At 45.4% G+C, this 22888-nt stretch overlaps 1 protein-coding gene across 1 annotated transcript in view; it reads left to right on the top strand.

The window, feature by feature from the left end:
* LOC137300025 (angiotensin-converting enzyme-like) overlaps nt 1-22888 on the top strand; it is a 225296-nt gene that overhangs the window by 80258 nt on the left and 122150 nt on the right. The window contains exon 2 of the mRNA XM_067969117.1: nt 18944-19111. Within this exon, the coding sequence (XP_067825218.1) occupies nt 18944-19111 (168 nt within the window). The remainder of the gene's footprint in view (nt 1-18943; nt 19112-22888) is intronic.

The following is a 22888-nucleotide window of genomic DNA, read 5'->3' on the forward strand; positions in this document are numbered from 1 at the left end:
GACTGAGTTGGTTTGCAGTGTGTCACTGAGTTGGTTTGGAGTGTGTCACTGAGTTGGTTTGGAGTGTGTCACTGAGTTGGTTTGGAGTGTGTTACTGAGTTGGTTTGGAGTGTGTCACTGAGTTGGTTTGGAGTGTGTCACTGAGTTGGTTTGGAGTGTGTTACTGAGTTGGTTTGGAGTGTGTCACTGAGTTGGTTTGGAGTGTGTTACTGAGTTGGTTTGGAGTGTGTCACTGAGTTGGTTTGGAGTGTGTCACTGAGTTGGTTTGGAGTGTGTTACTGAGTTGGTTTGGAGTGTGTCACTGAGTTGGTTTGGAGTGTGTCACTGAGTTGGTTTGGAGTGTGTCACTGAGTTGGTTTGGAGTGTGTTACTGAGCTGGTTTGGAATGTGTCACTGAGTTGGTTTGGAGTGTGTCACTGAGTTGGTTTGGAGTGTGTCACTGAGTTGGTTTGGAGTGTGTTACTGAGTTGGTTTGGAGTGTGTCACTGAGTTGGTTTGGAGTGTGTGACTGAGTTGGTTTGGAGTGTGTCACTGAGTTGGTTTGGAGTGTGTTACTGAGTTGGTTTGGAGTGTGTCACTGAGTTGGTTTGGAGTGTGTTACTGAGTTGGTTTGGAGTGTGTCACTGAGTTGGTTTGGAGTGTGTGACTGAGTTGCTTTGGAGTGTGTTACTGAGTTGGTTTGGAGTGTGTGACTGAGTTGGTTTGGAGTGTGTGACTGAGTTGGTTTGGAGTGTGTCACTGAGTTGGTTTGGAGTGTGTCACTGAGTTGGTTTGGAGTGTGTTACTGAGTTGGTTTGGAGTGTGTCACTGAGTTGGTTTGGAGTGTGTTACTGAGTTGGTTTGGAGTGTGTCACTGAGTTGGTTTGGAGTGTGTTACTGAGTTGGTTTGGAGTGTGTCACTGAGTTGGTTTGGAGTGTGTTACTGAGTTGGTTTGGAGTGTGTCACTGAGTTGGTTTGGAGTGTGTTACTGAGTTGGTTTGGAGTGTGTCACTGAGTTGGTTTGGAGTGTGTCACTGAGTTGGTTTGGAGTGTGTTACTGAGCTGGTTTGGAATGTGTGACTGAGTTGGTTTGGAGTGTGTGACTGAGTTGGTTTGGAGTGTGTCACTGAGTTGGTTTGGAGTGTGTGACTGAGTTGGTTTGGAGTGTGTCACTGAGTTGGTTTGGAGTGTGTTACTGAGTTGTTTTGGAGTGTGTCACTGAGTTGGTTTGGAGTGTGTTACTGAGTTGGTTTGGAGTGTGTCACTGAGTTGGTTTGGAGTGTGTGACTGAGTTGGTTTGGAGTGTGTCACTGAGTTGGTTTGGAGTGTGTCACTGAGTTGGTTTGGAGTGTGTTACTGAGTTGGTTTGGAGTGTGTCACTGAGTTGGTTTGGAGTGTGTGACTGAGTTGGTTTGGAGTGTGTGACTGAGTTGGTTTGGAGTGTGTCACTGAGTTGGTTTGGAGTGTGTCACTGAGTTGGTTTGGAGTGTGTGACTGAGTTGGTTTGGAGTGTGTGACTGAGTTGGTTTGGAGTGTGTCACTGAGTTGGTTTGGAGTGTGTCACTGAGTTGGTTTGGAGTGTGTGACTGAGTTGGTTTGGAGTATGTTACTGAGCTGGTTTGGAATGTGTCACTGAGTTGGTTTGGAGTGTGTGACTGAGTTGGTTTGTAGTGTGTGACTGAGTTGGTTTGGAGTGTGTCACTGAGTTGGTTTGGAGTGTGTGACTGAGTTGGTTTGGAGTGTGTCACTGAGTTGGTTTGGAGTGTGTTACTGAGTTGGTTTGGAGTGTGTCACTGAGTTGGTTTGGAGTGTGTGACTGAGTTGGTTTGGAGTGTGTCACTGAGTTGGTTTGGAGTGTGTGACTGAGTTGGTTTGGAGTGTGTGACTGAGTTGGTTTGGAGTGTGTCACTGAGTTGGTTTGGAGTGTGTCACTGAGTTGGTTTGGAGTGTGTCACTGAGTTGGTTTGGAGTGTGTGACTGAGTTGGTTTGGAGTGTGTCACTGAGTTGGTTTGGAGTGTGTGACTGAGTTGGTTTGGAGTGTGTGACTGAGTTGGTTTGGAGTGTGTCACTGAGTTGGTTTGGAGTGTGTGACTGAGTTGGTATGGAGTGTGTTACTGAGCTGGTTTGGAATGTGTCACTGAGTTGGTTTGGAGTGTGTCACTGAGTTGGTTTGGAGTGTGTGACTGAGTTGGTTTGGAGTGTGTTACTGAGTTGGTTTGGAGTGTGTCACTGAGTTGGTTTGGAGTGCGTCACTGAGTTGGTTTGGAGTGTGTCACTGAGTTGGTTTGGAGTGTGTCACTGAGTTGGTTTGCAGTGTGTCACTGAGTTGGTTTGGAGTGTGTGACTGAGTTGGTTTGGAGTGTGTGACTGAGTTGGTTTGGAGTGTGTCACTGAGTTGGTTTGGAGTGTGTTACTGAGTTGGTTTGGAGTGTGTCACTGAGTTGGTTTGGAGTGCGTTACTGAGTTGGTTTGGAGTGTGTCACTGAGTTGGTTTGGAGTGTGTCACTGAGTTGGTTTGGAGTGTGTCACTGAGTTGGTTTGGAGTGTGTCACTGAGTTGGTTTGGAGTGTGTCACTGAGTTGGTTTGGAGTGTGTCACTGAGTTGGTTTGGAGTGTGTCACTGAGTTGGTTTGGAATGTGTCACTGAGTTGGTTTGGAGTGTGTGACTGAGTTGGTTTGGAGTGTGTCACTGAGTTGGTTTGGAGTGTGTCACTGAGTTGGTTTGGAGTGTGTCACTGAGTTGGTTTGGAGTGTGTCACTGAGTTGGTTTGTAGTGTGTGACTGAGTTGGTTTGGAGTGTGTCACTGAGTTGGTTTGGAGTGTGTGACTGAGTTGGTTTGGAGTGTGTGACTGAGTTGGTTTGGAGTGTGTCACTGAGTTGGTTTGGAGTGTGTCACTGAGTTGGTTTGGAGTGTGTCACTGAGTTGGTTTGTAGTGTGTGACTGAGTTGGTTTGGAGTGTGTCACTGAGTTGGTTTGGAGTGTGTGACTGAGTTGGTTTGGAGTGTGTCACTGAGTTGGTTTGGAGTATGTCACTGAGTTGGTTTGGAGTGTGTCACTGAGTTGGTTTGGAGTGTGTGACTGAGTTGGTTTGGAGTGTGTCACTGAGTTGGTTTGGAGTGTGACTGAGTTGGTTTGGAGTGTGCGCCTGAGTTGGTTTGGAGTGTGTCACTGAGTTGGTTTGGAGTGTGTCACTGAGTTGTTTTGGAGTGTGTTACTGAGTTGGTTTGGAGTGTGTCACTGAGTTGGTTTGGAGTGTGTCACTGAGTTGGTTTGGAGTGTGTGACTGAGTTGGTTTGGAGTGTGTCACTGAGTTGGTTTGGACTGTGTCACTGAGTTGGTTTGGAGTGTGTCACTGAGTTGGTTTGGAGTGTGTTACTGAGTTGGTTTGGAGTGTGTCACTGAGTTGGTTTGGAGTGTGTGACTGAGTTGGTTTGGAGTGTGTGACTGAGTTGGTTTGGAGTGTGTCACTGAGTTGGTTTGGAGTGTGTCACTGAGTTGGTTTGGAGTGTGTCACTGAGTTGGTTTGGAGTGTGTTACTGAGTTGGTTTGGAGTGTGTCACTGAGTTGGTTTGGAGTGTGTTACTGAGTTGGTTTGGAGTGTGTCACTGAGTTGGTTTGGAGTGTGTCACTGAGTTGGTTTGGAGTGTGTCACTGAGTTGGTTTGGAGTGTGTTACTGAGTTGGTTTGGAGTGTGTCACTGAGTTGGTTTGGAGTGTGTCACTGAGTTGGTTTGGAGTGTGTGACTGAGTTGGTTTGGAGTGTGTCACTGAGTTGGTTTGGAGTGTGTGACTGAGTTGGTTTGTAGTTTGTGACTGAGTTGGTTTGGAGTGTGTTACTGAGTTGGTTTGGAGTGTGTCACTGAGTTGGTTTGGAGTGTGTTACTGAGTTGGTTTGGAGTGTGTCACTGAGTTGGTTTGGAGTGTGTGACTGAGTTGGTTTGGAGTGTGTTACTGAGTTGGTTTGGAGTGTGTGACTGAGTTGGTTTGGAGTGTGTGACTGAGTTGGTTTGGAGTGTGTCACTGAGTTGGTTTGGAGTGTGTTACTGAGTTGGTTTGGAGTGTGTGACTGAGTTGGTTTGGAGTGTGTTACTGAGTTGGTTTGGAGTGTGTCACTGAGTTGGTTTGGAGTGTGTTACTGAGTTGGTTTGGAGTGTGTCACTGAGTTGGTTTGGAGTGTGTGACTGAGTTGGTTTGGAGTGTGTCACTGAGTTGGTTTGGAGTGTGTTACTGAGTTGGTTTGGAGTGTGTCACTGAGTTGGTTTGGAGTGTGTGACTGAGTTGGTTTGGAGTGTGTGACTGAGTTGGTTTGGAGTGTGTCACTGAGTTGGTTTGGAGTGTGTGACTGAGTTGGTTTGGAGTGTGTTACTGAGCTGGTTTGGAGTGTGTGACTGAGTTGGTTTGGAGTGTGTCACTGAGTTGGTTTGGAGTGTGTCACTGAGTTGGTTTGGAGTGCGTCACTGAGTTGGTTTGGAGTGTGTGACTGAGTTGGTTTGGAGTGTGTGACTGAGTTGGTTTGGACTGTGTCACTGAGTTGGTTTGGAGTGTGTTACTGAGCTGGTTTGGAGTGTGTCACTGAGTTGGTTTGGAGTGTGTCACTGAGTTGGTTTGGAGTGTGTTACTGAGCTGGTTTGGAGTGTGTCACTGAGTTGGTTTGGAGTGTGTCACTGAGTTGGTTTGGAGTGTGTGACTGAGTTGGTTTGGAGTGTGTTACTGAGCTGGTTTGGAGTGTGTCACTGAGTTGGTTTGGAGTGTGTCACTGAGTTGGTTTGGAGTGTGTTACTGAGTTGGTTTGGAGTGTGTCACTGAGTTGGTTTGGAGTGTGTCACTGAGTTGGTTTGGAGTGTGTCACTGAGTTGGTTTGGAGTGTGTTACTGAGTTGGTTTGGAGTGTGTCACTGAGTTGGTTTGGAGTGTGTCACTGAGTTGGTTTGGAGTGTGTTACTGAGTTGGTTTGGAGTGTGTCACTGAGTTGGTTTGGAGTGTGTCACTGAGTTGGTTTGGAGTGTGTCACTGAGTTGGTTTGGAGTGTGTTACTGAGTTGGTTTGGAGTGTGTCACTGAGTTGGTTTGGAGTGTGTTACTGAGTTGGTTTGGAGTGTGTCACTGAGTTGGTTTGGAGTGTGTTACTGAGTTGGTTTGGAGTGTGTCACTGAGTTGGTTTGGAGTGTGTCACTGAGTTGGTTTGGAGTGTGTTACTGAGTTGGTTTGGAGTGTGTCACTGAGTTGGTTTGGAGTGTGTCACTGAGTTGGTTTGGAGTGTGTGACTGAGTTGGTTTGGAGTGTGTTACTGAGTTGGTTTGGAGTGTGTTACTGAGCTGGTTTGGAGTGTGTCACTGAGTTGATTTGGAGTGTGTCACTGAGTTGGTTTGGAGTGTGTCACTGAGTTGGTTTGGAGTGTGTCACTGAGTTGGTTTGGAGTGTGTTACTGAGTTGGTTTGGAGTGTGTTACTGAGTTGGTTTGGAGTGTGTCACTGAGCTGGTTTGGAGTGTGTCACTGAGTTGGTTTGGAGTGTGTTACTGAGTTGGTTTGGAGTGTGTTACTGAGCTGGTTTGGAGTGTGTTACTGAGCTGGTTTGGAGTGTGTTACTGAGTTGGTTTGGAGTGTGTCACTGAGTTGGTTTGGAGTGTGTTACTGAGCTGGTTTGGAGTGTGTTACTGAGCTGGTTTGGAGTGTGTTACTGAGTTGGTTTGGAGTGTGTCACTGAGTTGGTTTGGAGTGTGTTACTGAGTTGGTTTGGAGTGTGTCACTGAGTTGGTTTGGAGTGTGTGACTGAGTTGGTTTGGAGTGTGTTACTGAGTTGATTTGGAGTCAGTAACCACTTTGGTTTGGAATATGTTACTCATAATGTCATATAAATTTACGGCTCAGGAGAAAGCCATTCAGCCCATCATGTCTGTACCAGCCAAAAAAGTGCTATGCAACCTAATCCCACAATTCAGCTCTTGGTCCATAGCCTTGTATGTTCCGGCACTAAAAGTGTACTTTTTCAATGCGATGAGCGCTTTTGCCTCTACCACCCTTTCAGGCAGTGAGTTCCAGACCCCCACCACCCTCTCGGTGAAAAAAATTCTCCTCAGCTCCCCTCTCATCTTTCCACCAATTCCTTTAAATCTATGCCCCCTGGTTATTGACCTCTCTGCTAAGGGAAATAGGTCCTTCCTCTCAACTCTTTCTAGGCCCATCATAAATTTATACACCGCAATTAAATCTCCCCTCAGCCTCCTCTGTTCCAAAGAAAACAACCCCAGCCTATCCAATCTTTCCCTATAGCTAAAATTCTCAAGTCCTGGCAACATTCTTGTAAATCTCCTCTGTACCCTCTCTGGTGCAATCACATCTTTCCTGTGATGTGGTGACCAGAACTATACACAATAATTCTAGCTGTGGCCTATAAGTGTTTTATACAGTTCTAGCATAACCTCCCTGCTCTTATATTCTATGCCTCGGCTAATAAAGGAAAGTATCCCGTATGCCTTCTTAACCACCTTATCTACCTGTCCTGCTACCTTCAGGGATCTGTGGACATGCAATCCAAGGTCCCTCTGTTCTTCTACACTTCTCAGTGTCCTACCATTTATTGTGTATTCTCTTGCCTTGTTTGACCTCCCCAAATGCATTACCATGCAATCTGCCATGTGGGACCTTGTCAAAAGCCTTGCTAAAATCCATGTAGACTACATCAAATGTGTTACCCTCATCGATCCTGCTTGTTGCCTCCTCAAAAAATTCAATGAAGTTAGTCAGACACGACCTTTCCTTAACAAATCCATGATGACTGTCCTTGATTAATCTGTGCCTTTCTAAATGATGATTGATGCTGTCCCTCAGAATTTTTTACAATAATTTGCCCACCACCGAGGTTAGGCTGACTGGCCTGTAATTACTTGGTCTATCCCTTTCTCCCTTTTTAAACATTGGTACAACATTAGAGTCCTCCAGTCCTCCAGCACCACGACTGTAGCCAGAGAGGATTGCAAAATGATGGTCAGAGCCTCCACAATTTCCTCTCTTGCTTCTCTTAACAGCCTGGGATACATTTCATCCGGGCCTGGTGATTTATCTACTTTCAAAGATGCTAAACTCCTTAATATTTCCTCTCTCATTATGTTTATCCCATCCAATATTTCACACTCCTCCTCAACTACAATCTCTGCATCATCCCCCACTTTTTTGAAGACAGATGCAAAGTATTCATTAAGAACCATACCCACATCTTCCGCCTCCACACACAGGTTACCTTTTTGGTTTCTAATAGGCCCTATTCTTTCTTTAGTTATCCTCTTGCTCCTTATGTATTTATAAAACAATTTTGGGTTTTCCTTGATTTTACTTGCCAATATTTTTTCATGTCATAAGAACATAAGAAATAGGAGCAGGAGTCGGCCATACAGCCCCTCGAGCCTGCTCCGCCATTCAATAAGATCATGGCTGATCTTCGCCCTCAACTCCACTTTCCTGCCCGATCTCCATATCCCTTGAATTCCCCTAGAGTCCAAAAATCTATCGATCTCAGCCTTGAATATGCTCAGTGACTGAGCATCCACAGGCCTCTGGGGTAGAGAATTCCAAAGATTCACCACCCTCTGAGTGAAGAAATTCCTCCTCATTTCAGTCCAAAATGGCTGACCCCTTATCCTGCGACTATGCCCCCTAATTCTAAGCTCTCCACCTGGGGGAAACAACGTCTCAGCATCTACCCTGTCAAGACCCCTCAGAATGTTATACATTTCAATGAGATCACCTCTCATTCTTCTAAACTCCAGAGACTTCGCTGCAACACATCCAAGGCAAGATAAGGAGAGCAAAACCACACACAGTACTCCAGGCCCTGTACAATTGTATTAAGACCTCCTTATTCTTGTACTCCAGCCCCCTTGCAATAAAGGCCAACATGCCATTTGCCTTCCTAATTGCTTGCTGTACCTGCATGCTAACTTTCTGCATTTCTTGTACGAGGACACACCAACATTTAATAGTTTCTCAACATTTAAAAAATATCCTGTTTTTCTATTCTTCCTACCAAAGTGAATAACCTCACATTTCCCCACATTATACTCCATCTGCCACCTTCTTGCTCACTCACTTAACCTGTCTATAACCTTTTGCAGACACTTTGGGGGTGATTTTAAACCCCGAAAACGGGTGGGTTGGGGGCGGGTGGGAGTCGAAAATAGTTGTTTTTTAGGGTCGCAACCTCAAAATTTTCAGACCTTGCATTCCCAGCGGGAAGCCTGTACTTTAGCATGCTGACATTAAACCCAGAAATAAAGCTGGATTGCGGTCGCAACCCAAAAAACAACTATTTTCAACTCCCACCCGCCCCCAACCCACCTGTTCTTGGGGTTTAAAATCACCCCCTTTGTGTCCTCCTCACAGCTTACTTTCCAAACATCTCTGTATCGTCAGCAAACTTGGATACATTACACTCAGTCCCTTCATCTAAGTCATTAATATAGATTGTAAATAGTTGAGGCCCAAGCACTGATCCTTGCGGTACCCCACTAGTTACAGCCTGCCAACCTGAAAATGACCCGTTTATCCCTACTGTCTGTTGACTGTCCGTTAACCAATCCTCAATCCATGCTAATATATTATCCCCAACCCAATGAGCCCTTATTTTGTGTAACAACCTTTTATGTGGCACCTTATCGAATGCCTTTTGAAAATCCAAATAAACTACATCCACTGGTTCCCCTTTTTCTACCCTACAAGTTATCTCCTCAAAAAACTCTAACGAATTTGTCAAACATGATTTCCCTTTCATAAAACCATGTTGACTCTGCCTAATCATATTATGATTTTCTAAGTGCTCCGTTACCACTTCCTTAATAATGGATTCCAGCATTTTCCTGATGTCAGGCTAACTGGCCTGTAGTTCCCTATTTTCTCTCTCCCCCCTTTATGGAATAGTGGGGTTACATTTTCTACCTTCTAATCTGCTGGGACCGTTCTAGAATCTAAGGAATTTTGGAAGATCACAATCAATGCATCCACTATCTCTGCAGCCACCTTTTAGAACCCTCAGATATAGGTCATCAGGTCCAGGGGATTTATCAGCTTTTAGTCCCATTAGTTTCTCCAGTACTTTTTCTCCACTGATATTAATTATTTTAAGTTCCTCATTCTCATTAACCCCTTGGTTCCCCATTATTTCTGGTATGCTTTTTGTGTCTTCTACTGTGAAGACAGATACAAAATATGCCCTCTCTTTGCTTTCCTAATTTCCTTTTTAATTTCACCCCTACACTTTCTATACCCCTCTAGGCTTTCTGCAGTATTGAGCTCTCGGTGTCTGACATAAGCTTCCCTTTTTTGCCTCATCTTACCCTGTATGCTCCTTGTCATCCAGGGGGCTCTAGATTTGGCAGTCCCACCCTTTTTCTTTGTGGGAACGTGTTTACTCTGAACCCCTTGAATCTCCCCCTTGAATGTCTCCCACTGCTCTGACACTGATTTACCTTCAAGTAGCTGTTTCCAGTCCACTTTTGCTAAATCACATCTCAGCTTAGTAAAATTGGCCTTTCCCTAATTTAAAACTTTTACTCCTGTTCTATCTTTGTCCTTTTCCATAACTATGCTAAATCTAACTGAATTATGATCACTACCACCAAAAATGCTCTCCCACTGATACTCCTTCCACCTGCCCAGCTTCATTCCCTAAAACTAAATCCAGAACTGCCTCCTCTCTTGTTGGGTTTGCTACATACTGGCTAAAAAAGTTCTCCTGAATGCATTTTAAGAATTTTGCACCCGGGATACCTTTTCCACTGATTCTACCCCAGTTAATATCAGGGTAGTTGAGATCCCTACTATCACTGCCCTGTTGTTTTTGCACTTCTCAGAAATTCGCCTACATATTTGCTCTTCTATCTCCCTCTGAGTGTTTGGGGGTCTATAGTACACTCCCAGAAGTGTGACTGCCCCTTTTTTGTTCTTCAGTTCCATCCATATGGCCTCATTTAATGATCCTTCCCACATATCATCCCTCCTCACAGCTGTAATTGTTTCTTTAACCAATATTGCCCCCCTCCCCCTCCTTTTTAACCCCCTCTCTGTCTCGTCTGAAAACCCTGTAACAGGAACGTTGAGCTGCCATTCCTGCCCCTCTTTAAGCCATGTTTCTGTAATAGCTATGATATCATACTTCCACGTGTCTATCTGTGCCCTTAGCTCATCTGCCTTATTCACTAGACTCCTTGCATTGAGGTATATTCCATTAAGCACAGCCAAACTGCTTTGTTGCCTATTTTCTAGACTTTGATTCCTCTGCCTTCCAAACTCACTTACTAATTCCCTGCCTTCCATTTCCAGCTCTGCTTCTCTCCCTTCTGAATCTATGCTCAGGTTCCCACCCCCCTGCCAAACTAGTTTAAACCCTCCCCAACAGCACTAGCAAACCTCCCCGCAAGGATATTGGTCCCGGTCCTGTTGAGGTGCAACCCATCCGGCTTGTCCAGGTCTCACCTCTCCCAGGACCAGTCCCAATGCCTCAAGAATTTAAAGCCCACCCTCCTGCACCATCTCTCCAGCCATCTTCTCTATCCTCCTATTTCTGTAGCCATTAGTGCGTGGCACCGGAGATTACTACCTTTGAGGTCCTGCTTATTAATCAGTGATATTCTTGAAGCTGGGAGGCTACATACCATCCTGGAAACACCTATCTGCTCCCCTAACTATTGAATCCCCTATCACTATTGCTTTCCTGAACTTCCACCTACCCCACCCAGCCCCTGTACAGCTGAGTGACGATGGTTCCTGACTTGGTTTGGAATGTGTTACTGACTTGGTTTGGAATGTCTTATTGAATTGGTCCAAACCATCTTCAACTTCTTCAACACTGACCTTCCCTCCATCAAATGGTTCGAGTGAGGCTGATCACTGTTGATTCCACAGTGTTCACCTTCATTCACAGCAAATCCATGCCGGCCTACAACAAGACCTGGATAGTATCCAGTCTTGGGTTAACATAGTAACAGGAGGAGGCCATACAGCCCCATGAGCCTGTGCTGCCTTTCAATTAGATCATGGCTGATCTGTGTCTTAACTCCATTTACCCGCTTTGGTTCCGTAACCCATAATACCCTTGCCTAACAAAATTCTATCAATCTCAATTTTGAAATTTTCAATTGACCCCCAGCCTCAACAGGTTCTTGAGGGAGAGAGTTCCAGATTTCCACTCCCCTTTGTGTAATGAAGTGCTTCCTGACATCACCCCTAGCTCTAATTTTAAGGTTGTGCCCCTTTTTTCTGGACTCCCCCATCAGAGGAAATAGTTTCTCTCTATCGACCTTATCAATTCCTTTAATCACTTTAAACACCTCAATTAGGTCACCCCTTAATCTTCTATATTCGAGGGAATACAAGCCTAGTCTATGCGACATGTGACAGGTAACATTCATGCTACATAAGTGCCATTTAATGACCATCTCTTACAAGAGAAAACCTGACCAACTCTCCTTGATGTCCCCCACCATCAATGTCTTGGGGCCACCAGTGACCAGAAGCTGAACTGGAGCAGTTATATCAACACCATGACTGGGGCAGGGCAGAGGCTGGGTACTCTGCAAGCCAATTCATAATAAAGAAACCAGCAAAACTGATTTTCAGTCACCAATTTGAGAACCAAACTAAAAATGATTAAATAAGGGTTAAAATCACTGCTAAAATGTCAGCAAAATAATCGACCACGTGTCTCATCACATGCTAGCCCAATTTCTCTTCCTCTGTCCCACTTTCCAGTGGGAGTCACTGGATCGTGATCAAGAGCAGTATTGTTCCTCCATATTGTATCTCTCTCACTCAAGAAAGACCAAGACCAATCATAGCGACCCAAACACTGCCCAGAATATTATTTTATTGAATGAGGCCAAGGCAGGCCTACAGTTGAAGGCAATCAGAGGCCTTCCTTATCTCGGTCGTTGATGTAATGGTTCCAGCAAGGCCTGAGGCAGGAAACATTGTGAACTGTTTGAAATGTCGGATCCTTCAGATGATAATCAAACAGTATGTTAAACAGAATGAGAGGATTGCAGTGACCTTGTGGATGTGAACAGTATGTAACAGGTCCACACTAATAGCTAGCATTTTCCAGTAATACTTTTGGAACTCAACTCCCACATGAATTCCAAAGGCAGATTTCTTCAGTTGAAGCATTTTTCACACTAACCCGTCGCTGAAATTTAATTTTCTGTCTGTGGCCTGCAGCTGTAGCTCCAGTGAGGCCAAGTGTTTTTGAGCAATCGAGGGGGAAAGCTTGCAAGGTTATACAATGGTGAGCTAAGATAACTAGCAAATTGTCCCCTATTCACTCATAATGCACAGGCCGCAGTGTGTCACACTCAGAATAACGCACAGGCCACAGTGTGTCACACACAGAATAACGCACAGGCCGCAGTGTATCACACTCAGAATAACGCACAGGCCGCAATGTATCACACTCAGAATATCGCACAGGCCACAGTGTGTCACACTCAGAATAACACACAGGCCACAGTGTGTCACACTCAGAATATCGCACAGGCCACAGTGTGTCACACACAGAATATCGCACAGGCCACAGTGTGTCACACACAGAATAACGCACAGGCCACAGTGTATCACACACAGAATATCGCACAGGCCACAGTGTATCACACACAGAATAACGCACAGGCCACAGTGTGTCACACACAGAATAACGCACAGGCCACAGTGTATCACACACAGAATAACGCACAGGCCACAGTGTGTCACACACAGAATATCGCACAGGCCACAGTGTGTCACACACAGAATAACGCACAGGCCACAGTGTGTCACACACAGAATATCGCACAGGCCACAGTGTGTCACACTCAGAATATCGCACAGGCCACAGTGTGTCACACACAGAATAACACACAGGCCACAGTGTGTCACACACAGAATATCGCACAGGCCACAGTGTGTCACACACAGAATATCGCACAGGCCACAGTGTGTCACACACAGAATAACGCACAGGCCACAGTGTGTCACACACAGAATATCGCACAGGCCACAGTGTGTCACACACAGAATATCGCACAGGCCACAGTGTATCACACTCAGAATAACACACAGGCCACAGTGTATCACACACAGAATATCGCACAGGCCACAGTGTGTCACACACAGAATAACACACAGGCCACAGTGTATCACACACAGAATATCGCACAGGCCACAGTGTATCACACACAGAATAACGCACAGGCCACAGTGTATCACACTCAGAATAACACACAGGCCACAGTGTATCACACACAGAATAATGCACAGGCCACAGTGTATCACACTCAGAATAACACACAGGCCACAGTGTATCACACACAGAATAACGCACAGGCCACTGTGTGTCACACACAGAATAACACACAGGCCACAGTGTGTCACACTCAGAATAACACACAGGCCACAGTGTGTCACACTCAGAATAACACACAGGCCACAGTGTATCACACTCAGAATAACACACAGGCCACAGTGTGTCACACTCAGAATAACGCACAGGCCACAGTGTATCACACTCAGAATAACACACAGGCCACAGTGTATCACACACAGAATAACGCACAGGCCACTGTGTGTCACACACAGAATAACGCACAGGCCACAGTGTGTCACACTCAGAATAACACACAGGCCGCAATGTATCACACTCAGAATATCGCACAGGCCACAGTGTGTCACACTCAGAATAACACACAGGCCGCAATGTATCACACACAGAATAACACACAGGCCACAGTGTATCACACTCAGAATAACACACAGGCCGCAATGTATCACACTCAGAATAACGCACAGGCCGCAATGTATCACACTCAGAATAACGCACAGGCCACAGTGTATCACACTCAGAATAACGCACAGGCCGCCGTGTGTCACACTCAGAATAACACACAGGCCGCAATGTATCAAACTCAGGATAACACACAGGCCGCAATGTATCACACTCAGAATAACGCACAGGCCACAGTGTGTCACACTCAGAATATCGCACAGGCCACAGTGTGTCATAAGAACATAAGAACATAAGAAATTGGAGCAGGAGTAGGCCAATCGGCCCCTCGAGCCTGCTCCGCCATTCAATAAGATCATGGCTGATCTAATCCCAACCACAAATCTAAAGAACACAAGAAGTCGGAGCAGGACCCGGCCACATAGCCCCTGGGCCCTCTCCGCCACCCACAGGGCATTGACCGATCCGAACTCAGCTTCATGTCCAATTTCCTGCCCGCTCCCCATAACCCCTAATTCCCTTTACTTCTAGGAAACTGTCTATTTCTGTTTTAAATTTATTTAATGATGTAGCTTCCACAGCTTCCTGGGGCAGCAAATTCCACAGACCTACCACCCTCTGAGTGAAGAAGTTTCTCCTCATCTCAGTTTTGAAAGAGCAGCCCCTTATTCTAAGATTATGCCCCCTAGTTCTAGTTTCACCCATCCTTGAGAACATCCTTACCGCATCCACCCGATCAAGCCCCTTCACAATCTTATATGTTTCAATAAGATCGCCTCTCATTCTTCTGAACTCCAATGAGTAGAGTCCCAATCTACTCAACCTCTCCTCATATGTCCACCCCCTCATCCCCGGGATTAACCGAGTGAACCTTCTTTGTACTGCCTCGAGAGCAAGTATGTCTTTTCTTAAGTATGGAGACCAAAACTGTATGCAGTATTCCAGGTGCGGTCTCACCAATACCTTATATAACTGCAGCAATACCTCCTTGTTTTTATATTCTATCCCCCTAGCAATAAAAGCCAACATTCCGTTGGCTTTCTTGATCACCTGCTGCACCTGCATACCAACCTTTTGATTTTCTTGCACTAGGACCCCCAGATCCCTTTGTACTGCAGTACTTTCCAGTCTCTCGCCATTAAGAAAATAACTTGCTCTCTGATTTTTCCTGCCAAAGTGCATAACCTCACATTTTCCAATATTATATTGCATCTGCCAAATCTCCGCCCACTCACCCAGCCTGTCTATATCCCCTTGCAGGTTTTTTATGTCCTCCTCACTCTCTACTTTCCCTCCCATCTTTGTATCATCTGCAAATTTTGATATGTTGCACTCGGTCCCCTCCTCCAAATCGTTAATATAGATTGTAAAGAGTTGGGGACCCAGCACCGACCCCTGTGGAACACCACTGGTTACTGGTTGCCAGTCCGAAAATGAACCATTTATCCCAACTCTCTGCTTCCTGTTCGATAACCAATCCTCCACCCATGCCAGAATATTACCCCCAATCCCGTGATTTTTTATCTTAAGTAATAATCTTTTATGTGGCACCTTGTCGAATGCCTTCTGGAAGTCTAAATACACTACGTCCACTGGTTCCCCTTTATCCACCCTATACGTTATATCCTCGAAGAACTCAAGCAAATTTGTCAGACATGACTTCCCCTTCATAAAGCCATGCTGACTTTGTCCTATTAAATTATGCTTATCTAAATGTTCCGTTACTGTCTCCTTAATAATAGACTCCAAAATTTTACCCACCACAGATGTTAAGCTAACTGGCCTATAATTTCCAGCCTTCTGCCTACTACCCTTTTTAAATAACGGTGTTACATTAGCAGTTTTCCAATCTGCCGGGACCTCTCCTGAGTCCAGGGAATTTTGGAAAACTATCACCAAAGCATCCACAATCCCTACTGCCACTTCCCTCAAGACCCTAGGATGGAAGCCATCAGGTCCAGGGGATTTATCCGCCTTGAGTCCCATTATTTTACTGAGTACCATCTCTTGAGTGATTTTAATCGTATTTAGCTCCTCCCCCCCGAGAGTCCCCTGTTTGTCCAGTGTTGGGATATTCTTAGTGTCCTCTACTGTAAAGACTGAAACAAAATATTTGTTCAGCATTTTTGCCATCTCCATGTTTCCCACCATTAATTTCCCGGTCTCATCCTCTAAGGGACCTATGTTTGCCTTAGCCACCCTTTTTCTTTTTATATAACTATAGAAACTCTTGCTATCTGTTTTTATATTTTTTGCTAATTTCTTTTCATAATCTAACTTCCCTTTCTTAATCAATCCTTTAGTTACTTTTTGCTGTCTTTTGAAGAATTCCCAATCTTCTATCCTCCCACTAAGTTTGGCTACCTTATATGTCCTTGTTTTTAGTCGGATACTATCCTTGATTTCTTTACTTAGCCACTCAGAATAACACACAGGCCACAATGTATCACGCTCAGAATATCGCACAGGCCACAGTGTGTCACACTCAGAATATCGCACAGGCCACAGTGTGTCACACTCAGGATAACGCACAGGCCACAGTGTGTCACACTCAGGATATCGCACAGGCCACAGTGTGTCACACACAGAATAACGCACAGGCCGCAATGTATCACACTCAGAATAACGCACAGGCCGCAGTGTATCACACACAGAATAACACACAGGCCGCAGTGTATCACACACAGAATAACACACAGGCCGCAATGTATCACTCTCAGAATAACGCACAGGCCGCAGTGTATCACACTCAGAATAACACACAGGCCGCAATGTATCACACTCAGAATAACGCACAGGCCGCAGTGTATCACACTCAGAATAACGCACAGGCCGCAATGTATCACACTCAGAATAACGCACAGGCCGCAGTGTATCACACTCAGAATAACGCACAGGCCGCAATGTATCACACACAGAATAACGCACAGGCCGCAGTGTATCACACTCAGAATAACGCACAGGCCGCAGTGTATCACACTCGTAATACCTTCAACTGTAGGCCTGCCTCGGCGTCATTCAATAAAGATAATATTTTGGGCAGTATTTGGGTCGCTGTGATTGGCCCTCGGACTCCCTTGCATTAGAGAGATGCAATATGAATCAACGATACTGCTCCTGATCACTACCCAGTATCTCCCGCTGGAAAGTAGGATAGAGCAAAACCCAACCGGAAGATCGGACAATGGGTGAAATCTGGCGTTGGACAGTGTCAGCTTTGGCTCAGCGGTAGCACTCTCGTCTCTGAGTCAGAAGGGGCAATTTTAATTGCCCACCCCCTTGCCCGGTTTCCGCTGAGTGGGCAAGGTTAAAATCGCCCCTTGTGCTATAATCTAAACGAATCACACATCCCAGAAAAACAACACTATTGGATAACATGAACATTTCAATGAGGATCAGCATCCCCTGTTGCCTCACCATGCAAGTCCCACTCCAGAGACCTGAGCACATAACATAGGCTGACACTTGAGTGTAGTACTGAGGGAGTGCTGCACTGTCGGAGGTGCCGTCTTTCGGATGAGAAGTTAAACCAAGGTCCCATCTGCCCTCTCAGGTTGATGTGGCTATTTGAAGAAGAGCAGTGGAGTGCTCCCCAGTGTCTTGACCAATATTTATCCCTCAACCAACATCAATATAAAAAAACAGATCATGGTCATGATCTCATTGCTGTTTGTGGGATCTTGCTGTGCACAAATTGGCTACCATGTTTCCTACATTACAACAGTGACTACACTTCAAAAGTACTTCTTTGGCTATAAATCACTTTGGGACATTGTGAAAGGCGCTATATAAATGCAAGTCTTTCTTTTCTTTTGGATATCTCCGCCCATTTTTCCACTTGATTGGTTTCTGTGTAAAGTGGGCACAATCAAAATCTACTCTTCTGTATATATTGTACTGAAAAGCATCCAGTCCTTCAAGTGCTGAACCACTCTGACACACACTCCTGTTTCATGACTTCCAGATACCCGCAGATTGATAATCCAGCAGCATAATAACACAGCTGACTGACTGAGAGTGATGTTTGATTTCAGCACGGGTCTAAAATGGGTGGGAACGGATCAAAAACCACTTTACACAATGGAAATGAAAATCAAGTGGGCATATAACGGATGGCTGACACGCTCCTGCCCGTATCCACCCCTTGCTGGATCCAATAATCACCTCCGTTCACTCACTCAGCAAGAGACTGGCAAAGAGATGCTGGCCCTGGAATTCCACAGGGATCTCTCTGTCTCCCATCAGATTGGAGTGCGAAGGCTGGGAGAATCTCTCCATGGAAATTCAGGGCTGGTGTTTTTACAGACTTTGTTTTTTTTGTGAATTTTTGCTCATTGAGGTGAGGGATATTAGTGGTGGGAATACAGAGTAAAGCTCCCCCTACACTGTCCCATCAAACACTCCCAGGGCAGGTACAACACGGTTTAGATACAGAGTAAAGCTCCCTCTACACTGTCCCATCAAACACTCCCAGGGCAGGGACAGCACGGGTTAGATACCGAGTAAAGCTCCCTCTACACTGTCCCATCAAACACTCCCAGGGCAGGGACAGCACGGGTTAGATACCGAGTAAAGCTCCCTCTACACTGTCCCATCAAACACTCCCAGGGCAGGTACAGCACAGTTTAGATACAGAGTAAAGCTCTCTCTACACTGTCCATCAAACACTCCCAGGGCAGGTTCAGCACGGGTTAGATACAGAGTAAAGCTCTCTCTACACTGTCCCATCAAACGCTCCCAGGGCAGGTACAGCACGGGTTAGGTACAGAGTAAACCTCCCTCTACACCGCCCGAAGGATTCTGCTCCCCTATTGAGGGTGTAGCAAGATCCCAGATTCTATTATGGGTCTATGCTGAGCTGGCCTGAGCTGCCTGCAGGAAGGCCATTACAGTTGGCCATAGAACCTCAGGATGGGGATGGGAAAATCAAGTGGAGATTCCTGCTCCCGGCTGCTATCCAGTGACTGCTGCTCAAAGTGTGGGCATCGAGTGAGGACAGCCGTGATAGCCAACATGGTCAAATATCCTGTCACTGTCTGGGCTCATGCCTGCAGAACGGCCACCTGGGTGAGGTATCCGAGGACGCTTTGCCTCAGTGCAGAGTCACCATCTTCAGGAGAGAAGGGGTGAAAGCTGAGGGAGGAGGAGGAACAGCAGTTCAGTACAAACCGGGCATTGATGCTACTGTTACTAACGGGTGGTCTTATTCTCTGACACACAGATCGCTGCCTCGCTGGAGGAGCAGGAATTTGTGGAAGCTTGGGCCAAGAAAGCGAAGGAATCGTTTGACCACATCAAGGACAATTTCACTAAACCAGACCTGAAGAAACTCATCAATCAGATTCGGATCCTGGGCCCCGCTAACCTCCCGCCTATTGAGAGAAAGAAGGTAAATATTTAGTATTGCCGACGCCACCACTTTACTCTCTGACATCATCGCTATCCTTCCCAACTCAGCTCGGAGTCAAACTGAAGGCCGAGGTAGCGAATGGTCTGGTTTTGTCCGGTATGGTAGCCAGCTGGAGTTTGCATTGAGAGCCAAAGACGATTGCTTCATACCAACATAGGAACAGGAGTAGGCCATTCACCCCTTGAGACTGTTCCACCATTCAGTTAGATCATGGCTGATCTGTACCTCAACACCATTTAGCGCCTTTGCTCCATATCCCTCCATACTCTTACCTAACAAAAATCTAGCGATCTCAGTCTTGAAAGCTCCAATTTGTCCCAACATCCACAGCCTTTTGGAGGAGGGAAATCTGGATTTCCACTCCCCTTTGTGTGAAAAGTTAGAAACTAGCAATGGACAACCAAAAAATTGATAAAGAGGGAGAAAATAGAATATGAGAGTAAACTAGCAAGAAATATGAAAACAGATTGTAAGTGCGTCTACAAGTGTGTAAAAAGGAAGAGAGTAGCAAAAGTAAACGTGGGCCCCTGAGAGGCTGAGACAGGAGAAATTATAATGAGGAATAAGGAAATGGCAGAGATGTTAAACAAATATTTTGTATCTGTCTTCACAGTAGAAGACACAAAAAACATACCAGAAATAGTGGGGAACCAACGGGCTAATGAGAGTGAGGAACTTAAAAGTAATTAATATTAGTAAAGAAAAAGTACTGAAGGAATTAATGGGACTAAAAGCTGACAAATCCCCTGGACCTGATGGCCTACATCCTAGGTTTCTAAAAGAGGTGGCTGCAGAGGTAGACGATGCGTTGGTTATGATCTTCCAAAATTCCCTAGATTCTAGAACAGTCCCAGTGGATTGGAAGGTAGCAAATGTAACACCACTATTCAAGAAAGGAGGGAGAGAAAACTTCTTGGAAGGGGTGCAGCGCAGATTCACCAAAGTGTTACCAGGGCTCCAAGGGTTAAATTATGAAGCTAGGCTTGCATTCCCTGGAATATAGAAGGTTTAGAGGTGATCAGATTCAAGTTTTTAGGATTTTAAAAGGAACTAATAGGGTAGATAGAGAGAAACTTTTTCCGCTGGCTAGGGAGTGTAGGACAAGGGGCCATAACCTTAAAATCAGAGCCAGGCCATTCAGGAGAGAAGTTAGGACACACTTCTTCACGCAGAGGGTGATAGAAGTGTGGAACACTCTCCCACTAAAAGCAGTGGATGCTAGCTCAATTGGTAATTTTAAATCTCAGATCATTACATTTTTGCCAGCCAAGGGTATTAAGGGAAATGGAGCCGAGGAACATAAATGGAATTAGGATACAGATCAGCCATGAGGGGCTGAATGGCTTACTCCTGTTCCTATGTTCCAATGTTCTTATGTCCTATGTTCATCCAAGGCTTTGATATAAGAACATAACAACATAAGAAATAGGAGCAGGAGTAGGCCATACGGCCCCTTGAGCCTGCTCTGCCATTCTATAAGAACATGGCTGATCTTCAACCTCAACTCCACTTCCATGCCCTATCCCCATATCCCTTGATTCCCCTAGAGTCCAAAAATCTATTGATCTCAGTCTTGAATATACTCAATGACTGAGCATCTTCAGCCCTCTGGGGTAGAGAATTCCAAAGACTCACAAACCTCTAAGTGAAGAAATCTTTCCTCATCTCGGTCCTAAATAGTCGACCCCTTATCCTGAGACTATGACCCCTAGTTCTAGATTCTCCAGCCAGGGGAAACAACCTCTCAGCATCCACAGCCCTCTGGGGTAGAGAATTCCAAAGATTCTCAACACTCTTGAGTGAAGAAATTTTTCCTCATCTCGGCCCAAAATGGCCAACCTCTTATCTTCATGCTATGACCCCGAGTTCTAGACTCTCCAGCCAGGAGAAACGGCCTCTCGGCATCCACCCTGTTGAGCCCTCAAAGAATTTTATACATTTCGATAAGATCACCTCTCATTCTTCTAAACTGCAGAGAATATCGGCCCATTCTACTCTAACTCTCCTCATAGGACAACGCTCTCATCCCAGGAATCAATCTAGTGAACCTTTGTTGCACCCCTTCTAAGGCAAGTATATTATTCCTTAGGTAAGGAGATCAAAACTGTACACAGTGCTCCAAATGTGGTCTCACTAGAGCCCTATATAATTGCAGCAAGACTTCCTTACTTTTGTACTCCAACCCCCTTGCAATAAAAGCTAACGTACTACGTGTGTGTATATATATATATATATATATGGTGAAAAGCTGAGGCCCCAGTGCAGATCCCTGGAAACATCACTCATCACATTGCCTTATATCCCTTCTCTCTGCCTCCTACCTCCCAACCAATTATCAACCCAAGTCCCAAGGTTACCTTCAATTCCATGCGCTCTTATTTTGCTACCAATGTCTTGTGCAGAACCTTATCAAATGCCTTCTGGAAGTCCACAATGATAACATCCATAGACATTCCCCCGTCCACCATGTTAGTGAGCTTCAAAAAATTCAACTAGATTAGTCAAACATGACCTATCCTTCACAAATCCATCCGGGCCAGGACCTACTCCATTAATGGTAGGGCGTTGGGGAGAGTTATAGAACAAAGAGATCTAGGAGTACAGGTTCATCGCTCCTTGAAAGTGGAGTCACAGGTGGATAGGGTGGTGAAGAAGGCATTCGGCATGCTTGGTTTCATTGGTCAGAACATTGAATACAGGAGTTGGGATGTCTTGTTGAAGTTGTACAGGGCATTGGTGAGGCCACACTTGGAGTACTGTGTACAGTTCTGGTCACCCTATTATAGAAAGGATATTATTAAACTAGAAAGAGTGCAGAAAAGATTTACTAGGATGCTACCGGGACTTGATGGTTTGACTTATAGGGAGAGGTTGGATAGACTGGGGCTTTTTTCCCTGGAGAGTAGGAGGTTGAGGGGTGATCTTATAGAAGTCTATAAAATAATGAGGGGCATAGATAAGGTAGATAGTCAAAATCTCTTCCCAAAGGTAGGGGAGTCTATAACGAGGGGGCATAGATTTAAGGTGAGAGGGGAGAGATACAAAAGGGTCCAGAGGGGCAATTTTTTCACTCAAAGGGTGGTGAGTGTCTGGAACGAGCTGCCAGAGGCAGTAGTAGAGGCGGGTACAATTTTGTCTTTTAAAAAGCATTTGGACAGTTACATGGGTAAGATGGGTATAGAGGGATATGGGCCAAGTGCAGGCAATTGGGACTAGCTTAGTGGTATAAACTGGGCGACATGGACATGTTGGGTCGAAGGGCCTGTTTCCATGTTGTAACTTCTATGATTCTATGCCAATGAGTTACTTTTTTAGTGTAATCACTATTGTTATGTAGGCAAATGCAGCAGTCCCACAAACAGGAAATTAATAAATGTCTGGTTAATCTATTTTTGGTGGTGTTAGTTTGAGGGAGAAATGTTGGCAAAGATACCAGGAGAAGTCCTTGTCCTTCTTCGAATAGTGTCATGGGATCTTTTACATTTACCTGAGCAGCAGAGTGGGTTTCGGTTTAACATCTCATCAAAATGATGGCACCTCCGACAGTGCTGCACTCCCTCAGGACTGCACTGAAATGTCAGCCTAGATTATGTGCCCAAGGGCTGGAGTGGGACATGAACCCATGACATTCAGGCTCAGAGGCTACCAAATCAGCCAAGATGATTCCCAACATATCCTTCGAGCCTAGTTTTCACCCAGCGTTATCTCAGGAAAATGACCTAGATTACATACCGACATCACACCTAACTCATTTAA

The sequence above is a fragment of the Heptranchias perlo genome, chromosome 30 (assembly GCF_035084215.1).
Source record: "Heptranchias perlo isolate sHepPer1 chromosome 30, sHepPer1.hap1, whole genome shotgun sequence".
Taxonomy (NCBI): Eukaryota; Metazoa; Chordata; class Chondrichthyes; order Hexanchiformes; family Hexanchidae; genus Heptranchias; species Heptranchias perlo.